The sequence below is a fragment of the Mirounga angustirostris genome, unplaced genomic scaffold (assembly GCF_029215605.1).
Source record: "Mirounga angustirostris isolate CCGP_5_RB_7025 unplaced genomic scaffold, mMirAng1.0.hap1 SCAF_12, whole genome shotgun sequence".
NCBI classification, from domain to species: domain Eukaryota; kingdom Metazoa; phylum Chordata; class Mammalia; order Carnivora; family Phocidae; genus Mirounga; species Mirounga angustirostris.
This window is the reverse complement of record NW_026991720.1, coordinates 36,241,930-36,264,995: the sequence shown is the minus strand read 5'-3', so window position 1 is coordinate 36,264,995 and position 23,066 is coordinate 36,241,930. Positions and strand designations below refer to the sequence as shown.

The following is a 23,066-nucleotide window of genomic DNA, read 5'->3' as shown; positions in this document are numbered from 1 at the left end:
GCAGTGGATTATTGATTAATTTGGGGGAGATTTGACGTTTTCCAAATCTTGACATCTTCTCAAATCACAGACTTATCTCTGAAATTTAGTCTTCCCGGCAGAACCTGGCAGTGTCTATAGCTACTTAGTCTTATGTTCTTTGGTAAAATTTTAGTATATTATTTATATAGGTCTTAATATATCTTATGTTTAATTTATTGCTAAATATTTGTCATGGTTTTTTGTGCTGTTTATTTTTACAACCACGAATAGGGTATATATTATATTAAAGCTAACCTACCAAACTTTGGTATTAAGTCTAGTAGTTTTTTGGTCATTTCTCTTATACTTTTTTAGTCAATGATAGGTGTAGATAATGAGCTTTATCTCTTCTTCTCCAGTATTATACCTCACTTATTTATCTCATTTTACTTCATCAAATCTGTACATTGAATAGTCATGGTGCAACATGGTGCATACATCATTGTTATTCTTTTCGCCCTTAATGAAAGGCTTCTAGTGTTTCTTCATTATGAGGTTTCCGGTAGACTCTTTTGTCATGTTAAGAAGACTTTCTTCAATTAATCTAAGAGCTTATTTATGAAGGGGTATTGGATTTAATAAATGCTTTTCTCAGCATCCAGATGATCATAGGGTTTTTCTCTTTAATTGGTGGATAAAGTGACTTACATTATTCCTTGCCTGAATTCATTCTTGGAAGAAAAAGAGCTCTCTTTGATATTACTGAATTGTGTCAATATATGACTTTTAATTGTTTTTTTCCTCAGTATTTTATTTACTAGTTTTGCACTCATAGTTTTAGCTGAAATGGCCTGTGAGGTTGGCGGAATAATGGCCTTCCAAAGATTTCCCATTTCATGAAACCCTGTGAACAGACAACTTCACTTGGTAAAAGGAAATTTGCACAAGTGCTTCAGGTTAAAGACCTTCTGATAGGATGATTATCCTGGATTATTCTCATTGGCCCAATCTAATCACGAGTCCTTAAAAGGGGAAAACCTTTTCCAGCTGCAGTTAGACACAGAGAGAGGTAAGCTGATGATGGAAGGAGATTCAGAACTATGATATGAGCAGGACTTAACCTGACATTGCTGGTTCTAAAGATGCAAGATGAAAGCTTTGAGCCGAGGAATTCAGGTAGTCTCTAGCTGGAAATGGCAAGGAAATGGATTCTTCCTTGAAACCTTCAGAGGGAACCCAATATCTCGACTTTTGTCCAGTGAGACCCATGTCAGAGTTCTGACCTACAAAACTGTAAGATAATGTATTTTTTTAAGGCAGTCAGTTTGTGGTAATTTGTTATAGCAGCAGTAGATAATTAGTATAAAATGTAATTTTGTGTGCTCTCTAAATTTGAATCAGTTATGGCTCAAAGTACCCTTTTTCTTTATGAATTTTTTTTTTCAATGCTTTAGAACCGATTTTAAGGGAAAAACCTCTCACAGAAGTTTGATAAAACTTACCTGTAATATTGTGGTTTTTATGCTTTTTAAAAAAATTTATTTGGGGGGAGGGGCAGAGGGAGAGAATCCTCAAGCAGACTCCCTGCTGAGCATGGAGCCTGATGCGGGGCTCAGTCTCACGACCCCTGAGATCATGACCTGAGCTGAAACCAAGAGTTGGACGCTCAACCGAGTGAACCACCCAGGCACCCCGCTCATTTATTTATTGACAGAGACAGAGATAGCGAGAGCAGGAACACAAGCAGGGCGAGTGGGAGAGGGAGAAGCAGGCTTCCCACTGAGCAGGGATCCCGATGTGGGACTCGATCCCAGCGTCCTGGGATCATGACCTGAGCGGAAGGCAGACGCTTAACGACTGAGCCACCCAGGGGCCCCCGCTCTTGTGCCTTTTTAAAGGAGGAAGTATTAGACTCCCTTTTCAATTTCTTTGTGACATGCCTTTTACTCCCTTGCATTATAATTTTCATGTATATATTTTGTCTTTCTTACTAGATGGAAGGAAGCTTCTTGAAGGTGTAATCTAATTTATCTGGATATCAGAACTCATTATATAACAGAATTTTGTGCCCATTGTTTATGAAACAAGTTTCAAATACATGTTCTCATTCAGACAGCCACATTGATCAGGCAACTCCAGTAATGTGGTGAATGAGCCTAAGCTTTGAAGTCAGACCCAAGTTGTATAGTGGCTAAGCCACTTTTCTAACTCTGTAACTTTAGACAATTGCTTAACATTTCAAAGACTTACTGTCCTCACCAGTACCATAGTGATAATAGTCCTTTGTAGGCTTGTTGAGAGAAGGAAAATGAGGCATTGTTTGCAGAGTGCTTAGCATAATATCTAATACAAAATAGTTGCTTAATAAATGATGCTTGTTATTATCATGACCATTGAAAGGACCTTATTTAGAACTGAATGGTATTTTTCAAAATGTCTTTTCTGTTGGTCTTGTAATTTTCTAGGCTATTATGTATTTTCTAGGCTGTCATACTAAGTCTCCAATCTGTTCTGTTTAAGGCCTCTGTAGTGCCATACGTTGGTTGGTGGATTCAGACAAGTATTCCCATGGATGGGGTTATATTCATAACTTTGAATGTAATAAAAGCAATAGTGGATGTGCTTTTGTGGAGCTAGAGAAGTCAGTCCTTTAGAAACTGAACTATGTTTCAAGGGTTTTCTTCCCACTTAATGATGAAATAACCCTAATCTCCTCTTACTCTTAAATAAATTGGTTACATTCCTGTTGGGGAAGGTCATCGAAAAGATGTGACTGCCAGTTGACCTATGAGCTGGAGCTGGGGGATCAGAGGCTCCTCACACCCTCCCCTGGCCTTGGAATGTGGGTTCTGCTTACCTTTCCCACTCCTTCAGGCTGTCCAAGGACATAGCTTGAGATAATGATGTGGTGTTGAGAACACCTGAACGATATGCATGACTGAACCCAGTTACAGGCCTTTTTATAAGCTTTTAAGATTTCACGAGCAGGTGTAGGGATCCATTCGTCTTGCTGCTGCCCAAGAGAAGCCTTGTGTAATAAGTTCCCTTTGCTTATTTAAACTGCCACCTACCAGGCTGGAGTGGCCTCTTTCTTTGGTCTCTCCCTGCCCTTCACATCAGGGCCTGTTTCAGATTACATTCAGGAAGCTCTTGAGAGGGTCGTGAACCAACAACTACTTCATATTAACTGCTGTCCTTTATATTTATGGAAACTCTTTCATGATTAATAGATAGTTGAATCAAACATACTGAGGAAGTGGTTACCCATCTTTATGAATTCATCTTAGACAAGACGATCTTGTGTTGAGGTTTTGTAGTTTCCACTGAAATCTTGCAGGGTAGGTGGTAGTAGATGGGGTATCTTTTGTCATCTGGGAATTCATAGGGGAGAAAATTGAACACTGACTATTTAACTTGCTCAGTAAGATTCGAAGGAGTGGATATCAGATTTCGAATTGGTGGTGGATGGTGGAGATGAAATGGTCAATGTGCACGGAAGGCACAGAATAGTCAGGACTAAGAGAAGAGGAATAGGGCTATTAATGGCTATTTGCTAAAATAAATAATAGAAACTGTGCTGATCATACCATGTGACAAGATGGTATTATTTGCTTTACAGAAACTTGGTAAACTTACCAGTGACCCTGTAAATGAATTTTGTGGATTGAGAAACAGGTCCTATGAAGAAATTTGCCCCAAATTTCACAGTGTTCAGTGGTAAAACGTATCTGCAAAGTGGTTGGCATGATGTATCCCTTACGTGAATTAAGAAACTGCTGGAGCACTACTTCTCTTGTGGAACCAAAGAGGTCAACTAGCTGAATCTTCCTTAGATGTAGCAAAGTTAACAACTGTATACAAACTTCAATTCTTTATTGTCAATGAGAGGGAGGTAGGGATCGGATAGCATTGACAGAGACATGGTGAGAAAGTATCTGAGATTAAAATAGAACGAATTTAAATGGGCAGGAGTGAGTGGAGGGGAGAAAAATGATAATGGCTCCAAATCACTTACTATTGATCTAAGTGACATTTTCTACAGACCAATTCAGGCTTTTTCTGAGGTATAAATTGACCTACCTCCTAATTTTGAGAATATATTAATAAACTAACAAAACCAGACCACCCTGCAAGATTCAAAAACTAAGTATAGCCATAGTCCTGTGTCCTCTCAGTTGGATTTTATAAGGGCAGATGAATTTTATTTATAACAAATATACATATATATAAATTTATTTATACTTATTGATCACCTGCTTTGTTGCAGGGCACTTTGCTAGGCTGAAGATACAGAATAGATGAGGGCCTTGGCCATACCTATAGACAAGGAAAAAGATAAACTTAAGACCGTTAGTTAAGCGGAGACTTTTAATGGTGATGTGAAGACTACTTGATTACGTGGACTGGGAAGCACCCCCTAGGAGGTGACCTGTAAGCTAAGACCTGAATAACAAAAATGAACTACTTCTACAAATCCAAAGAGGAAGAAATTCTAGGCAGAGGGACTAGCTGGTGCAAAGGTGGGCACAGGCTTGTTCCCTCCCCTGTACCCCAGGACTTGATCATGGAAGGTTAAGGAGAGCATGCTGGAGGTTGACTTGGAGAGGTGGGAAGGGGCATTATTGACGTTTGGCACTTGCATGATGAGGGATATCCATATTTGAGTAAATTGCATCTAGATTTCATTGCTATGTACCACCAGATGCTGCAGCGCAATATGCTGTTCTGCAATTTTAAAGTTTTTGTTGCCTCGTATTAAAGCTAATGCATTTTTTTTAAAGTTACACTGTCAGCCCTGGAAAGCACAGCAGACATCCATTCCTTATAGTACCTACTCCAGTGTAATTGTGCAGTAATTAAGTCTCAACTTATGAGTCAGTATTGAGTGAATGGTAAAAACAACTTTGCTTTTAATCATGGCCACAAACTGTATCCCTAACTTGAATTACCTATTTCACCAATAATTCTCATGATTATTTGGGGACCATAAGGCCTAGCTGATCAGTGAAAATTCATCATTACTCAAAAACAACTCCAAGTATATTTAAGTTATACTATATACAATCTAAAATGACCTGTTACAAGATCTATACTTGCTCTCTTCTGAATTTCATGCTTCACATTCTTTGGAAAGTGAAATTAACCTATAAGGGGATAATAATACTTCTATATTTGTCTAGAATACTATCTCTACACCAATTATGTTAAAATGGTGTTGCTTCTTCACACTTGAGAACTTTTAGAAAGAAAAACATGTGTTCATTAAAAAGGACTTGTTTTGACTATTTGAAGTATAAAATTGGTATTAGCAGTTTTTTTTTTTTAAGATTTTATTTATTTGACAGTGAGAGATACAGCAAGAGAGGGAACACAAGCAGGGGGAGTGGGAGAGGGAGAAGCAGGCTTCCCGCTGAGCAGGGAGCCCGATGTGGGGCTTGATCCCAGGATCCTGGGATCATGACCTGAGCCGAAGGCAGACACTTAACGACTGAGCCACCCAGGCGCCCCAGTATTAGCAGTTTTTTTATGTGTCCAGTCACAAGCAAGACTAAAGAGATGATCTGTGACATCCTAACTCCCATTCCATAGCTCCTCATTCCAACCGGCACTGTTCTCCATGCCACTGGGGTCCCCTCTGTCTTGGTAATACTTATGGTTATACAAGCTCCAAATGATCACATTTCCTCTTGATCAAAATGTCTTCTTCTTACTTTAAAATTCCCAGGTCCTTACTGTTTGCATAGTAACCTCTCTGGGACATTAATTGGTGCTAATGCTTCAGTGAGTTTAGAAAACAAAGCTCTGTTTTTATAGTCAAGCCATAGCCCCTCTTTCTGTCTTAGGTCTGTTTCCTTAAGCATTTCTTCTTACAGGGAGGCTCTGGGAATTTGGTCTGACTCTCTTCTTGCCAGCAATCACCTTATTATATTTTATTAAATATATTACATATATATTAAATATATAATTATATATTATATATCTACCTTATTTCCAGAGAATGGTTCATCCATGCTTGGTTTTGGGAAACATGTTAGTTCTTGGATTCCTAATGAAAAGGCCTGTGTTAATTAGGAGGCTGTTTTTTATTGTTGTTGACTTTATCTTTTCTACATCTAACCTGTGTCTGCAAACTCATCAAAACAAGGGTGTTACAGAAAAAGAGTTTGAAGAACTAAATTAATACTGGTCATGGCCATGTTTGTATCTTTTCTTGGGTACAAGGCAATAGGCATAGCTAAAGCCTGGCATTAGTTAGCTGTAAAAAAGATTTGTAGGTGTAGGGAACAAATACAAAGGGCTTAAATGTGGACTCTACAATAGCTTCATATAGAATACCTCTGGGCCCACAAATAATTTTCTTCTAGATATGTTTTCCCCATGGCAGCTCAAAGAACTATAGAATGTTATCAGGACACTACTGAATGATTTACTTGGTTGTGGCTGCCTTTAGTAGGTGAGACATACATGCAATTAAAGTATTCAAGTATATTCTCTTGACTTTTCTCCTTAAAGAACTGCAAAAAGGCTTGGGTTTAGGAAAACTATTGGCATTGTTTTATATTTTGAGCAATGCTCCCTACCACTTTTATGGTTTACATGGGTATTCTGATCTGGTAATATTAACAAATTTGTTTTACAGACTTTTCATTATTTATGACAAATTCAAGAAGCAATGCTGCAGTCAATATCTATGACCTAATTCTTTGGGTTTTCCTTTAATTTAAAAAAACATAGAAATACGTAACCATCTTGGTACTACTGATGGACCCAATCTAAGAAATTTTTAAAATCTATGATATAAAGTAGTTGTATTTCTGATTACTAAAACTATGCAGTGACATTAATCACAAATGTTTTATATGGCAAAAGATAGAACAGCTTTCTATTAATAGAACAAAAGTGTTTTGGTTAAAAAAATTCAAAATAAGTTGAACACTGCTGCTGTTGACCAAAAGTTACCACTCAACAGTAGATGTAACGAGATTCTTAGTTGAAAAATGCATACTAAACTACTGAACTCATTCTTAAATTTAGGATGATAAAACATTCAAATGTAAGTTTAAGACGGTCTTTCCAGTTGTTGGGATATGAATTTCTCTAGTAAGAAAAACAGGGTTTAGAAAACCCAATATTTCCTTCCTTTTATAATATTTACAGGTCCTTAATGAAATTGTTAGCTATTGTAGATTCTTTGTTTATTGAGTATTGCATAATATAGGCTACCGCTAATAATCTTGGAACTTTTGGTTGGCAGTGGATCACGGACATGAAATTTTTGTGAACCATTATGGAGATTACTCCAATTCAGTTTTTTTGGGAAAAATCAAATTTTTAAAATATATTCTTTGTAATAAATGTTTTTTGTAAGTAAGAACAATTTGTCTTCCACCTTTGCTATTACCTACGAATTTTTAACACCAAAAGGGAACCAAATGTTAGTGTGTGGACTCTTGAAGAGGAATACCATTCTAGCACTGTGCTCAGAAAAACGTGGAGAAAATGGACTGACAGCTTGATTTCCCCACTTTTTTTTTACCTGCCTTTTACAATCAGAGAATAGGTTTGTAGCTTGCACTTTTCTAGAGAGATGAACAACACATCCCTCTTACCCACAATATGTTCGTAATTTGTTGAACAGTTGTGTTTAAAACTTTTTTGCATTCTGTTTCATTTTTGGTAAACAAATTAAGGGACTTGAGCAGGGGCAAACGTGCAAGGATCAGTAGGCAATCATTCCTAGATAGAGACATTAACTTTATGTAGGATGCTTGTCTTCTCCATTAGATCATCAGCTCCATGAAAGCAGGGGACTATGACCACTCCAATCCTAATGTTTCCCCAGCATACTGTATACAGTAAAGTTCAAACATTCATTCAATGGATAAAGAACTGTTCGATGTCATGAGAAAGCCATCTGCTGCCGTAAAATAACTAATACACTTAATTATCTCAGATGTAAGTAACTTTCAAGGAAAGTAGACCTACAATGAACTAGAATTTATGTGGGCTGTTGTCCCTGGTTCTTTGATAAACAGCATAACAATACATAACAATATGGTAGTCACTTGAGCTCTCTGTATTTTGGTGAATCAATTTCTGAAATGCAGGAATCTGAGTAAGTGAACCTAGCTTGAAAATTCTGGATGTCAATCAAATTCTAAACTGCGTCCCAATTTTGTTTTTGTTGTTAAAGATTTTATTTATTTATTTGACAGAGAGACAGTGAGAGAAGGAACACAAGAAGGGGGAGTGGGAGAGGGAGAAGCAGGCTTCCCGCTGAGCAGGGAGCCTGATGCGAGGCTCGATCCCAGGACCCTGGGATCATGACCTGAGCTGAAGGCAGACGCTTAACGACTGAGCCACCCAGGTGCCCCTTGAAATCACTCAGTATAGAAGTCAAAGAGCACAGAACTTTCAGGTTTTAAGTAACAGACAATGAATATTAGAAAATTTAAAATTTTTAATAAATGTGCTTTGTTCACAAAATGTGAAAAAATACAACAAACACAAACATACATTTTCAGGTATGCTATCTCCCACCATTTGGCAACTATGATATAAACCATTTTGATCTAGTCATGATCCTGAAGAATCTAACCAAATGCTCATTTAGTTTTGAAACTCCAAATTATTTTGGAGAATCCTGTTGTGAGACAGGGAGACCCCTTAAAACTTATTTATATCCAAATGAAATCATTCTCAAGAGTACCCATTCAATATTAGAAGGCTTTGTTAACTTCTCTTGTCATTACATATGTAATCTGGCACCAAGCCACAGGACTGCTTATATTTTAACACTTAAATGTTAAATTGGCTTTGGTGGATATGTATTAGTTTAAATCCTGTACCAACCTAATATGAAGCTGAATTTACGGTAACAAATGATATTTATAAATCCAAACAAATTTATACTAAGTGGGAGTAGGTTTTATAAAGAGAATTTTCTTTAAAGTACTACTTAAAATACATCATGCACACTTTGGAGCATAAGCAGAATCAACATCTGTAAACAATCAGAAGAATTTATAGCACCAACATGTTAGCTGTAACACAAAGGCTGACTCCAAGGTCATACTTACACCAGCCTCTCAAAAGCATGGTTTTCATTTACTTTCAAAGCACTTTAATTAGATACATTGTTTTCTTTGCCCTTAAGATCGTATTTGGCCAAATCAAAGGAAATGGGCAGTATGGGTAAAAGAGGTACTACCAAAACAGTTTTGTGTTACCTGAACACAGTGGGTTTTTTTTTTTCCCCTTCTTCTGGGGGAGATAAAGATGTGACCTGTAGTGCATAATTGGAAAGAAAAGTCAATCTTAATTATTAAGGGCTCTGAAGCTATTGAAAGTAAATGAAACATTTCAAGCTACTTTTGGCATATTTGAGCAACCAAAATTTATTGCGTTCATTCAACTGACTTTTTAGGTTAATTACAATCCTGTTACTTTGATTAATTTAGAACATGAAATTTAATTTGAAATATTGGGTATATATATATATATACCCAAACATTGATATCTTAAAGGGTAATTTTGTCTTTCTAAAGTTTGACACTCAAAGTTAACTACAACAACTCACAATAAGCACAAAAACATCAGTTTTACCAGGTAAAGAAGTGCAGTTTATGAAATTTAGGATCAACTATCGAAAATGCAAGTTTCCTTTAAAAACACACACGCACACACACGCACACATTAACCATGAATTCTGAAACTGTGATATCTCAGTGCAAAAACCTCAGTATGAGGTAATTTTAATGTAATAACCACTTGAAAAAAAAAATCCACACAGTGGCACTCTTAAAAATGACAGTTTACATGACAATTGCTGGCTGACAAGACAATGTGGACCAAATGTTCTTGGCTATTTAAACTAATCTTGTCTTGTTTGGACATATTTTTCTCCTTAATCATCTGCTTCTGATTCAGAAACACAAAGTCATTTATCAATGTGGAAAGGGAAAATTCCCACAGCCAACTAATGGTTTATATAGTCAAAGAAAATTTTCTGCTTGAATTTTGATAGAAATTAGAATACCGAAAGGTCAAACCGTTTTATGAGATCGCTAGCAGAGGGTTAATTTAAAATTTTTCTATAAAACTCCAGACTTGTAGTGCAGCACACCTCCTTAATGGAAAGGTGAGAACCCTAACAAGGTTGGTCTAGACAGAACATAAACTCTTACAAGTGCAAACCCTTTCACAAAGGTGTTTCAGGTCAGGATCGAGTATTGTTCCTTGCTTAAACAGAAAATTTTGTAAATGAAACCTAAATTTAAAAAAGGTAAGAGTGAACTCTCACAGTTAAATATACTTAACACCAAGGCCTAAATCAATATGAAAGATATGAACTTTCTACTTTGGCAATGGTGTTTATTGTACTGTACTAATGAAATTAGAATACATACTTGGGGGAAATCTTTCCCCAAATGTCTGATGCTGCCAAATGAGCAAAAAAGAAAAAAAGAAAAAAAAAAATCAATTCCAAAAAGTTGAGGAAATGCTGGATCATCAGACAAAACTGAACAGAAAATGGCTTTCTGTAACAGATAACAATTTAGCTAGAAAAGAGAATAAGTGCATCACAAAACAACTAAACCAATCTAGCTCTGTGTCACATTTAACTTGTGAGTCATCAAAGTGCAAGCTACAGCTTTCTACAGATCTTTCTCATTGCAATGGTTTAAAGTCAACACTGAAAAGATTAAAAAAGGAAAATACATATCAAGTTATGCTTCATTTTCACCATAGCACTAAAGAAAAAAAGGTACCTTTCTATGATATCTTAGTGCTAAATGCTAAAGTAACAGTGGTTTCTGCTATGACAGGAGTCACTCTGCATGAAACTTTAAGCTTTCTATATAAGAATAAATTTTAAAATCCAGAAGTAGAAAAAAATAGCAAACTCTGTAAACCTTTGCATTTCTTCTATGCAAACCAGGTTTTAAGTACTGAGTTCATGTTAGTATTTCTGATTAGTGTAAGCAATTAGTTTAGAAGTCTGGACTGAAAGGGCCTTTTACTTTGATATTAACTTAAAAGTAATATGGGATCTTCTAGCTCATAGAAAGGAATAGAGCTGGCTTGACTTTCTCCAGAATCTGAGTCGTATGGAGCATCAGGGAGCTCTGTGAAACCATATGCTAGTTGTTCATCTTCTATATCTGATCGAACGTAGCAGGAAGGGTTAGAATATTCCTCCTCTTCTATACTGTTGAAATCTTGAGGAATATATAACATCCCTGGGTAGTTCCTACTAACCAAGTCACTTGTGGTTTTTAGGGAGATTTTTCTAAATGCCATCAAATGCATATGTGAAAATTTTGAATACTTGAAACGTTTAAAGCCCAGGGACTCTATAGCAATCTTCCAGCTTTTCATCATCATAGCATGACGGTTCTGATGGGAGGAATCAGGTGTGATGATAAGCAATAAGCCATTTAACACTAACAGTTCATGGGCTTTCTTGCAGCAAATCCATCGTTGGTAAGGTGATGGAAAATAAGAAAGGAGGAGAGAGAAAACCACCACATGGAAAAGTTCCCCAGGAAGAGAATCAATAGGGTTTTTCAGCTGCTTCAAAAAGGCATCTATAGCATCCTGTGCAAGCTGGAGTGGCTGCTGAAGCTGCAAGTTCAGGAAGTCACATTTATACACACTCTGCAGAAAGGGAAAAACAAGGCATATTAAGAATATGAAGATTACTTCCACCTTATTACACGGATTTTTACACCAAACTGTGGCACAGCATTTCTACATCATCCAAGCTTTAATTTTGAATCTTTCCCTTCTACATTATTCCGCTTGCACAAACATTCAAACTAAACTTTTACTCACTAAAATCTTGAAGAGTAATCAAGCCCATAGAATTTCTACTCATTTAAAAAAATATTTCTGCCTAACAATTTGAAATTTAACTTGGGTGAGAGTTTACAGGAAAGATTTATCTAAACTTTGTCATATTTACTTATTTACTTTCACTTCAACATTTACAGTTAACAAAGATGGGCCAATATAAAGACTTTAAATAAGAAATACCATGAAATAAAGACGAATCAAAGAATATAATGAAAGGGGCATTATAAATTTGCAAAAGCAGAGCACCAAAACTTTTTAAGGTTAGGAAAAATGTCTTTAAACCATTAGCTTGAACCATCTTAAAAATAATTTTAGTATTACATTTATTGTATTAAAAAGTTAATAACTGATTTAAAACTATGTATTAAAGTTAACTTAGATGACATAGTAACTACCATGACAAAGTTAATACACAATTCTGCATAATTTGCTGAATATTACAACTCCATGGAAATGATCCAGAATAAAAGTTTTAGAATTAGTGCCCTTTAAATATAATAGTTATTAATTAACAACGATACGGGCTAATACTGTATTTCCTCATTCTTGCTAGTAGGTAGACAAGCTGGCCACATAATCATATGGACTATCTATTAGGGAAAGTGATATGTAAAGTTCTATTACACAGAAAAAGATGTTTTTCTTTGTCCTTTTGCTTCCCCCCACCCTTTTTTTTTTTTTTTTTTTTTAAAGATTTGAGAGTGAGAGAGTGTGTGCAAGTGGGAGGAGGGGTAGAGGGAAAGAATCTTCAAGCAGACTTCCTGCTGAGCAGGGAGCCCAATGCAGGGCTCAATCTCATGATCCATGAGATCATGACCTGAGCCGAAACCAAGAGTCCAGACACTTAACTGACTGAGCCACCCAGGCACCCACCCTTTTTCCTCTTAAGATAATTTTACTGAAATATACTGATGTACAAACAAGTATAACTGAAACAAAGTATACTTAAAGGGTAAGTTTTGTCATTTAAACATTTATGAAAGCATTCCCACAATCAATTTAATGAATAGATCTAACACCCCCAAAAGCTCCCTCCTTGAGCCTTTATAATCTCTTCCTTATACCTTTCCTGTTCTTCCTGGCCACCAGGCAATCATTCATATGATTTCTATCATTACAGATTAGTTTTTATTTCATAGAATCTTACATGAATGGAGTAAGATAGAATAATGTATTCTTAATTTGGCTTCTTTCACACAATACCATTATATTTTGAGATTCATCCACTCTTTTGCATCTATTGATAGTTTATTCCTTTTTAATTGCTGTAAGTTATCCTACTGTATTAACAGTTTATCACAGTTTATCCATACATCTGTTTATGAACATCTGGGCTGTTTCTAACTTTTGGCTATTTTAACAAGCTGCTACGAACATTCCTGTTTGACTTTCAGTGGACATGCTTTCATTTCTCTTGCGTAAATACCCAGGAAAGGGGCGGCTGGATCATACAGTAGGTGCATGTTTAACTTTTAAAGAAACTCCAAAACTGTTTTCAAAAGTGCTTATACAGTTTTACATTTCTACCACGAGTGTTTTAAGTATTTCAGTTCCTCCAAATCCCCATCGACACTTGGGAGTAACCAGCCTTTTAAATTCTAGTCATTATAATATAGGAGTGGAGTGGTATACTGTGGCTTTAATTTCCATTCTCCTAATGCATAGTGATGTTTATCTTATTTACCTATATTTACTTGCTATTTGGATATCTTTTTGGTCAAGTGTTTAAATCTTTTGCTCACTTAAAAATAATTGGGTTGCTTTACATTAGAAAAAACTATTATTGAGTTTTGAGAATTCTTTATTCTGGATACAAATCCTTAATCAGATGTAGGACTTAAAAGTACTTCCAGATTCTGGCTTGTCTTTCTCTTAATAGTTTTTCATTTTGATGAAAGACCAATTAATCAATGTATTGCTTGATGGACTGCTTTTGGTGTCATACCTAAGAAATTTTTTCCTGACCCAATGTTATGAAGCTTTTCTTCAATGTTTTCTTCTATAAGTTTTATAGCTTTGTTTTACATTTGGGTTTATAATTTGAGTTCATTTTTGTATACAGTGTGAGGTATGGACTGAAGTTTTTTTTCTTTTGTATATGGATATCCAATTGTTCCAACCACCGTGTGTTGAAAAGTCCATTTTTTCCATCTGGGTTGAAAATCAGTAGTCCATAAATTGGGCCCTTTTTGTGGACCCTCTCATATTTCATTGATACTCTTGACATCAATACTACAGTATTTTGATTACTGTAGCTTTAAAATACATTTTGAAATCAGGTAGTGTTACTCAAACACTGTCCTTTTAAATTGCCTCGCAAATTTTATTTTATTTTATTAAAATTTTATTTATTTATTTGAGAGGGAGAGAATGAGAGACAGAGAGCACGAGAGGGAAGAGGGCAGAGGGAGAAGCAGACCCCCCGCCGAGCAGGGAGCCCGATGTGGGACTCGATCCCGGGACTCCAGGATCATGACCTGAGCTGAAGGCAGTCACCTAACCGAGCCACCCAGGCGCCCCTCCTCGCAAATTTTAGAGTAAGTTTTTCAACTTCTACAAAACTGCTAGGATTTTGACAGGATTGCATTGAATCTATAGATAAATTTTGGGAAATTGATGTATTAACAATATTGAGTTCCTCCATGAATAAACATGGTATATCTATTAGGTATCTAGGTCTTTAATTTCTGTTGATATTTTACAGTTTTCAATATGCAGGCTTTCTCCCATCTTTTATCAGATTTATGTGAAATAGATATTTCATGTTTATAAAATATTTCGCATTTTTGATGCTATTGTAAATGGTACTGTTTTTAATTTCTAATTGATTGTGGCTAGTGTATATATATATACACACACATACACATATATATATAAACCAGCTGACTCATATATTGATCTCATATCTTGCAACCCTGCTAAACTCATTTATTCTAGTAGCTTCTCTATAGATTGCAAGTAATAATCTAATGAATGATCAACATCATGTGTGAACAAAGACAGTTCTAGTGCTTTCCAATCTTGATGCCTATTATTGCTTTTTTTCTGGCTCTATTGCACTGGCTAGGACTTACAGGGAATGCTGAATAGAAGTGGTGAGAGGAGATACTCTTCTTCTAGTGGGGAAAACTTTTTTTTTTTTTTTTAAGCATGATGTTAGCTGTAAGTTTTTCATTATAGCCTTTACCAGGTTGAAGAAATTCAGTTCAGTTCCTTCTGAGTGTTTTCATAAGGAAAGAATGGATTTTTATCAAATGTTTTTCCTATGCCTATTGAGAGATTACCCTTTTCAGTGTGCTAAGATAAAAAAACTTTCCTGAAATTAAACCAATCTTGCAAACCAAACTTGGCCATGATGTATTACCTGTTTTAAAATATTCAGTATGCTCAACTTTTGTATAGAACATTTGCGTGTATGTTCATGAGGGAGATGGTATATAGTTCAGGAAGGTCTCTGGTTTGGTATCAGGTAACGGCCTAATAGAATAAGTTGGGTAGTATTCCATCCATTTCAATTTTATGAAAGAGTTTGTGTATAAAGGGTATTATTTCTTCCTTAACAGTTTAGTCAATTTTCTTTTTTTAGATTTTATTTATTTGAGAGAGAGAGAAAGTGAGCGAGCGAGCATGAGTTGGGGGTGGGGGGGGAGGACCAGAGGGAGAGGGACAAGCAGACTCTACGCTGAGCATGGAGCCCATCCTGAGATCATGACCTGAGGTGAAATTAAGAGTCGGATGCTTAACTGACTGAGCCACCCAGGAACAACAGTTTAGTCAATTTTACCAATGAAGCCACCTGGGCCTGAAATTTTCTTTCTGGAAAAGTTTGTAACTCTCAATTCAAATTTCTACAATACATTTAGGGCCACTTAGGTTATCTATGAGTACACTGTGGTGGTGTCCAAGGTATCTGTCCTTTCATTTAAGTTGTGGAATTTATTGGCATAAATTTTTTCACAATATTTCTTTTTTATCCTCTTAATATTGGTAAAATCAGTAATGATACCACTTCTTCCTCTCTTTCTTAATAATCAGTATGGCTAGTAGTTTATCAATTTTAACTTCTCAAAGAACTAGCTTTTGCTTTAATCAGTTTTCCAAGCTGTTTTTCCCTCAAAGTTTTCTATTTCATTGATTTCTACTCTGATACTTTCTTGTACTTTGAATTTAGTGTGCCTTTTTGTCTGTTTGGAACTTTGTCATTGGTTTGAAACCTCTTGTTATTTTCTAATAAAGGGGGTCAGGGCTATAATTTTCCTCTAGCGATTTAGTGGCAATCCTAATGTGTGGAAATCCTACACATTTCAATCTCTTTTTCTCTTCATTCCAAAATATGGTCTAACTTCCCTGATGAGTTCTTCTTTGACACTCTAATTGTTGTATCAGTTATTGAGAGAGAGGTTTTAAAATCTCCAATTATAATTTTATAAATGTCAGAGCACCTGGGTGGCTCAGTTGGTTAAGTGTCTGCCTTCGGCTTAGGTCATGATCTTGGGGTCCTGAGATCGAGCCCCGAACTGGGCTCCCTGATCAGTGGGGAGTTTGCTTGTCCCTCTCTCTCTGCCCCTCCCTGTCCCTGCTCATGCTCTCTCTAATAAATAAAAAATATTTTAAAGAATTTTATAAGTGTCTACTTCTCCTTGCTATTTTATCAGTGTTTGGCTTATGTATTTAAGCTGTTTATAGATGCATGAATGTTTAGGATTATTTTGTACTCTTGATAAATTGACCTTTTTATTATTTTGAAATAACCATCTTTTTGCTGATAATTTTCTTTGCTGCCATTTACTTTGTCTGATCATAATGTAGGCACACCAGCTTTCTTTTTGTCTAGCTTCTTGCTCTTAATCTATTTGTATGTTTATAACTGAAGTGCATTTCTTAAAGACAGCATATGTTTGGTGATTGTTTTTTCCCCCAATCTGACAACCACTGCCTTTTAAATAAATGGCTTACAATTCACCCATTTCTCTGCACTCCCTCTGACAACAATCAGTCTGTTCTCTGTAGTTGAGTTTGGTTTAAAAAAGATTTGATTATCTTTAGATGCTACATATAAAAGAGCATATTTGTCTTTCTCTGACTCATTTCATTTAGTATAATGCCCTCAAGATTCATCCATGTTGTCACACATGGCAAGATTTCATTTATTTTTATGGACAAATAATACTCCATTATATATGTACACACTACATCTTCTTTATCCATTCATTCATCAATGGACACATAGGTTGTTTCCAAATCTTGGTTACTGTAAACAATGTTGCAATGAACATGGGAGTGCATATCTTTTCAAATTAGTGTTTTCATTTTCTTTGGATAAATACCCAGATGTGGAATTGATGGACTGAATGGTAGTTTCATTTTTAATTTTGTGAGAAGACCCATTTTCATAATGGCTGCACTAAATTTACATTCCCACCTACAGTGCACAAGTGTTCCCTTTTTCTCCACATCCTCAGCAATACTTGCTATTTCTTGTCTTTGATAACTGCCATTTTGACAGGTATAAGGTGGTATCTTATTGTGGTTCTATTTGCATTTCCCTGATAATTAACTGTGTAGAGCATGTTTTCATGAACCTCTTTGGTCATCTGTATGTCGTCTTTGGAAAAAATGTCTATTCATATCTTCTGCCCAGTTTTTAATTAGACTGTAGGTTTCTTTGCTATTGAATTGTGAGTTTTAAAATATATTTTAGATAGTAGTCCCTTACCAGATGTAAAATGATTTGCAGATACTTTCTCCCATTCGGTAGGTTGCTGTTATTGGTTTCCCTTGCAGAAGCTTTTTAGTTTGATGTAGTCTCGCTTGTTAATTTTGCTTTTGTTGCCTTTGGTTTTGGTAGTCAGATTTAAAATAGCACCATAACTGATATCAAGTTGCTTACACTCTATGTTTTCTCATAGGAGTCTTATGGCTTCCGAGCCATGTTCAAGTCTTTAATCCATTTCTAGTTTTGGTGTGTAGTGGTCCAGTTTCATTCCTTTGTATGTGATGTCCAATTTTCCCAGCACCATTTATTGAAGAGACTGTCCTTTTCCCTCTGTATATTCTCTGCTCCTCTGTTCACCATATATATGGTGAATTAATGGGTTTATTTCTAGGCTCTCTATTCTATTTATTCTATGTGTAGGTTTTAATACTAGTATCATAGTATTTTAATTACTATAGCTCTGTAATATAGTTTGAAATCAGAGAGTGTGATGCTTTGAGTTTTATTTTCTTTCCCAAGACCGCTTTTAGGGTCTTTGATGATTCCAATTCAGTTTTAGGACTGTTCTGTTTCTGTGAAAAATGACGCTGCAACTGTGATAGGGATTGCACTGAATCTGTGTATTAGTTTGCGTAGTACGGATATTTAACAATAGTCTTTTAATCTATGAGCACAGATTATCTTGCCATTTATTTCTATCTTCAGTTTCTTTTATTATTGTAGTTTTCAATATACAAGTCTTTCACCTCCTTGGTTAGATTTATTCCTGGGTACTTTATTCTTTTTGACACATTTGTAAATGGAATTGGTCTCTTAATTTCTCTTTCCAATATTATTAGTGTATACAAATACAGTGGATTTTTGTGTTGATTTTTTATCTTGCAACTTTACTGGATTTCTTTATTCTAACAGTTTCCTGATTTGAATCTGTAGGATTTTTATATATAGTATCATGTTATCTGCAAATAGTGCCAGCTTTACTTCTTTCTTTCCAATGTGGATGCTTCTTATTTCCTTTTCTTGCTTAATTGCTCTGGACGTCCTTATCTAGTACTGAATAAAAGTGGAAAGAGTGGGCATCCTTGTCTTGTTCCTGATGTTAGCAGAAAAACTGAAAAGCTTTCCATAGTTTAATATGATGTTAGCTGTGGGCTTGTCCTATTTAGCCTTTCTACTATGTTGAGGTACATTCCCTCCATAACCACTTTGATGAGAATTTTTATCATAAATGGATGTTGTATTTTGTGAAATGCTTTTCCACCTCTGTCAAGATGATACGATTTTATCCTTTATTTTGTTAATATGGTCTATCATATTGATTGATTTGTGGATGTTAAACCATCCTTGGAATAAATCCCACTTGATCATGGTATATGATTATTTTAATGTACCACTGAATTCAGTTTGCTTATATTTTGTTGGGGATTTTTGTATCTATGTATTAGGGATACTGTTCCCATAATTTCTTTCTTTTCTTGTGGCATCCTTGTCTGGTTTTGGTATCAGGGTAATGCTTTCCTTATAAAATGAGTTTGGAAGAGTTTCCTCCACTTCTTATTTTTTGGAAGAGTTTGAGGAGGATTTTTGTTTGTTGGAAGGTGGTTTTTTTTTTTTTAATTTAAAATCAATTAACATATAGTTATAACTAGTATTAGTTTCAGAGGTAGAGTTTAGTGATTCATCAGTTGCATAGAACACCCACTGCTCATTATATCAAGTGTTGTCCTTAATGCCCATCACCCAGTTACCCCATCCTTCCACCCACCTCCCCTCCAGCAACCCTCACTTTGTTTCCTAGTTGACAGTCTCTTATGGTTCGTCTACCTCTTTGATTTCATCTTATTTTACCTTCCCTTCCCCCATGTTCATCTGTTTTTGTTCTTAAATTCCACGAGTGAAATTATACAATATTTGTCTTTCTCTGACTTATTTCACTTAGCATAATACCCTCTAGTTCCATCAACATCATTGTAAATGGCAAGATTTCATTCTTTTTGATGGCTAAGTAATATTCCATTGTTTATACCACATCTTCTTTATCCATTCATCTGTCGATGGACATCTGGGCTCTTCTCATAGTTTGGCTATTATAGACATTGCTGCTATATACATTGGGGTGCAGGTGCCCCTTTGAATCACTATGTTTGTATCCTTTGGCTAAGTACCTAGGAGAGCAATTACTGGGTCTTAGGGGAGCCATATTTTTAACTTTCTGAGGAAACTTCATACTGTTTTCCAGAGTGGCTGTACCAGTTTGCATTCCCACCAACAGTTTAAGATTCCCCTTTCTCCGCATCCTCACCAATATCTGTTGTTGCCTGACTTCTTAATTTTAGCTATTCTGACTGGTGTGAAGTGGTATCTCATCAGTTTTGATTTGTATCTCCCTGATGCTGAGTGATGTTGAACATTTTTTCATGTGTTTGTTGGCCATTTATATGTTGTCTTTGGAGAAATGTCTGTTCATGTCTTCTGCCCTTATCTTGACTGGATTATTTATTTTTTGGGTGTTGAATTTGGTAAGTTCTTTATAGATTTTGGATACTAGCCCTTTATCTGATTAAGACATTTGCAAATATGTTCTCCTATTCTGTAGGTTGTCTTCTGGGTCTGTTGAGTGTTTCCTTTGCTGTGCAAAAGCTTTTTATCATGATCAAGTCCCAATAGTTCATTTTTGCTTTTGTTTCCCTTGCCTTTGAAAACGTGTCTACCAAGAAGTTGCTGCAGCTGAGGTCAAAGAGGTTGCTGCCTGTGTTGTCCTCTAGGATTCTGATGGATTCCTGTCTCACATTTAGGTCTTTCACGTTGGAGGGTTTTTGATTACTGATTCAGTCCACTTAGTAGTAGCCAGTCTGTTCAGATTTTCTATTTCATCTTAATTCAGTCTTGGTAGGTTGTATTATTTCTAGGAATTTATTCATTTCTTGTAGGTTGTCCAATTTGTTAGCATACAATTGTTTATCATAGTCTCTTATGATCCTCTGTACTTCTGTGATATCAACTGTAACATCTCCTGTTTCATTTTGGATTTTATTTGAACCCTTTCTTTTTTTCTTGGTGAGTATAGCTAAAGGTTTGTCAAGTTTGTCTATCTTTTCCAAAAAACCAGCTTTTAATTTCATTAATCTTTTCTATTTGTCTTTTTAGTCTCTATTTCATTTACATCTGCTCTGATCTTTATTTCCTTCTTTCTATCTTTGGACATTTTTTTGTACTTTACCTAGGTCCTTGAGGTGTACAGTTAGGTTGTTTGAAACTTTTCTTGTTTCTTGAAGTAGGCATTTATGGCTATGAACTTCCCTTTTAGAATTGCTTTCCTGCATCCCATAAATTTTGGTGTGTTCCATTTCTATTTTCATTTGTCTCAAATTATTTTTATTTCTCTTCTGATTTCTTCTTTGACCCACTGGTTGTTTAATAGCATGTTTAATCTTCACATGTGTAAATTTTCTAGTTTTGTGTAAATATCTCCTTTCATACCACTGTGGTTGGAAAAGGTGGTTGATATGATTTTAATCCTCTTAAATATGATATAATGCAAGTATTTCCAAGACCTATGATCTGTCTTGGAAAATGCTGTACTTTCATTTGAGAAGAAGGTGCATTCTGTTGTTTTGAATGAAGTGTTCTGCAAATACCTATTAAGTCCATCTGGTATAATGTGTCATTTAAGACCAGTGGGCTATCTGTTGATGTAAGTAGGGTACTAAAGTCCCCTATTATTATTGTATTGCTATTTCTCCCTTTTGATCTAAATATATATTTCCCTTATATATAGATGCTCTTATGTTGAACGCGTATTTACAAATGTTATATTTTCTCACTGGATTGACTCATTTATCATTTTTGATAACCTTGTCTCTTATTACATTAAAGTCTGTTGTCTGATAAAAGTATAGCTATTCCAGCTTTCCTTTGGACTTCATTAGCATAGAATATCTTTTTCCAACCCTTCACTTTTTGTCTGTGTATTTCCCCTTACATCTAAAGTGAGTCTTTCAGGGGCGCCTGAGTGGCTCAGTCGTTAAGGGTCTGCCTTCAGCTCAGGTCATGATCCCAGGGTCCTGGGATCGAGCCCCGCATCGGGCTCCCTGCTCGGTGGGAAGCCTGCTTCTCCCTCTCCCACTCCCCCTGCTTGTGTTCCTGCTCCCACTATCTCTCTCTCTGTCATATAAATAAATAAAATCTTAAAAAAAAAAAAAGTGAGTCTTTCAGATGAGTCTTGTTTATTTTATCCATTCAACAGTTTTATTGAAAAAATTAATGCATTTATATTTAAAGCAATTTTTTTTTTTAAGATTTTATTTATTTATTTGACGGAGAGTGAGCGACAGCAAGAACACAAGCAGGGGGGATTGGGAGAGGGAGAAGCAGGCTTCCCACCGAGCAGGGAGCCTGATGCCCGGCTTGATCCCAGGACCCTGGGATCACGACCTGAGCCGAAGGCAGACCCTTAATGGCTGAGCCACCCAGGTGCCCCTATTTAAAGCAATTATTGATAGGTATGTGCTTATTTCCATTTTGATAATTATTTTCTGGCTGTTTCTGTAGTTCCACTTTGTTCCTTTCTTTTCTCTTGTTCTCTTCCTTTGTGGTTTGATGACTTTCTTACTGGTATGCTTATACTCCTGTCTCTTTATCTTTTGTGTATTTATTATAAATTTTTGCTTTGTGGTCACTATGAGGCTTAGACAGAACTCAGATCTCTAACACTCTATTTTAAGTTGATAACATCTTAAATTGTTCACATTGTAAAGCTTAACATTATTACCCATCCCCATGTTTTATGTTTTTCACATCACATTTTGGATCTTTTAATCTTGTGTGTCCTTTAACTATTATAATCACTTATTTTTGCTACTTTTGTCTTTTAATCTTTATAAGTGATTAATCCACTATATTTACCATATATTAACCTTTCCGGTGAGATGTATTCTTTCCTATTTTTTCTTAATACTAATTAGTGCCTTCTGTTTTCAGTTTAAAGAAGTTCCTTTAACATGTCTCCTAAGGCCAGTTAAGTGGTGATGAAATCCTTTAGCTTTTGTTTGTCTGGAAACTCTCTCCTCCACTTTTTCTTTTAAAAAGTCACACCTAGGGCGCCTGGGTGGCTCAGTCGTTAAGTGTCTGCCTTCGGCTCAGGTCATGATCCCAGGGTCCTGGGATCGAGTCCCACATCGGGCACCCTGCTCAGCGGGAAGCCTGCTTCTCCCTCTCCCACTCCCCCTGCTTGTGTTCCTGTTCTCGCTGTCTCTCTCTGTCATATAAATAAATAAAATCTTAAAAAAAAAAAAAGATTTAAAAAAAAAAAAAGTCACACCTAAGACATTTACTGTTGGATTTTAAATAAGCAATACATACCAAATTTCCTCAATTATGCCCAAAATTATTTTCTTACCATGATGGGTGCACTCTTTAATTCCCATCATCTCTTGGACCTGTCGACCCACCTCCCCTCTGGTAACTCAGTTTTTTCTCTATAGTTAAGAGTCTGTTTCTTGATTTGTCTCTCTCCTTTTTTCCCCCTTTG

General features: G+C 35.9%; 1 protein-coding gene across 1 annotated transcript in view; it reads right to left on the bottom strand.

Annotated features, from left to right (window-relative positions):
• Nucleotides 1-8,404: 8,404 nt before the first annotated feature.
• The window catches only part of BMT2 (base methyltransferase of 25S rRNA 2 homolog), a 95,033-nt gene continuing 80,371 nt past the window's right edge, over nt 8,405-23,066 (bottom strand). Inside the window, exon 5 of the mRNA XM_064575030.1 lies at nt 8,405-11,622. Coding sequence (XP_064431100.1) covers nt 10,993-11,622 — 630 coding nt within the window. The 3' untranslated portion in view covers nt 8,405-10,992. The remainder of the gene's footprint in view (nt 11,623-23,066) is intronic.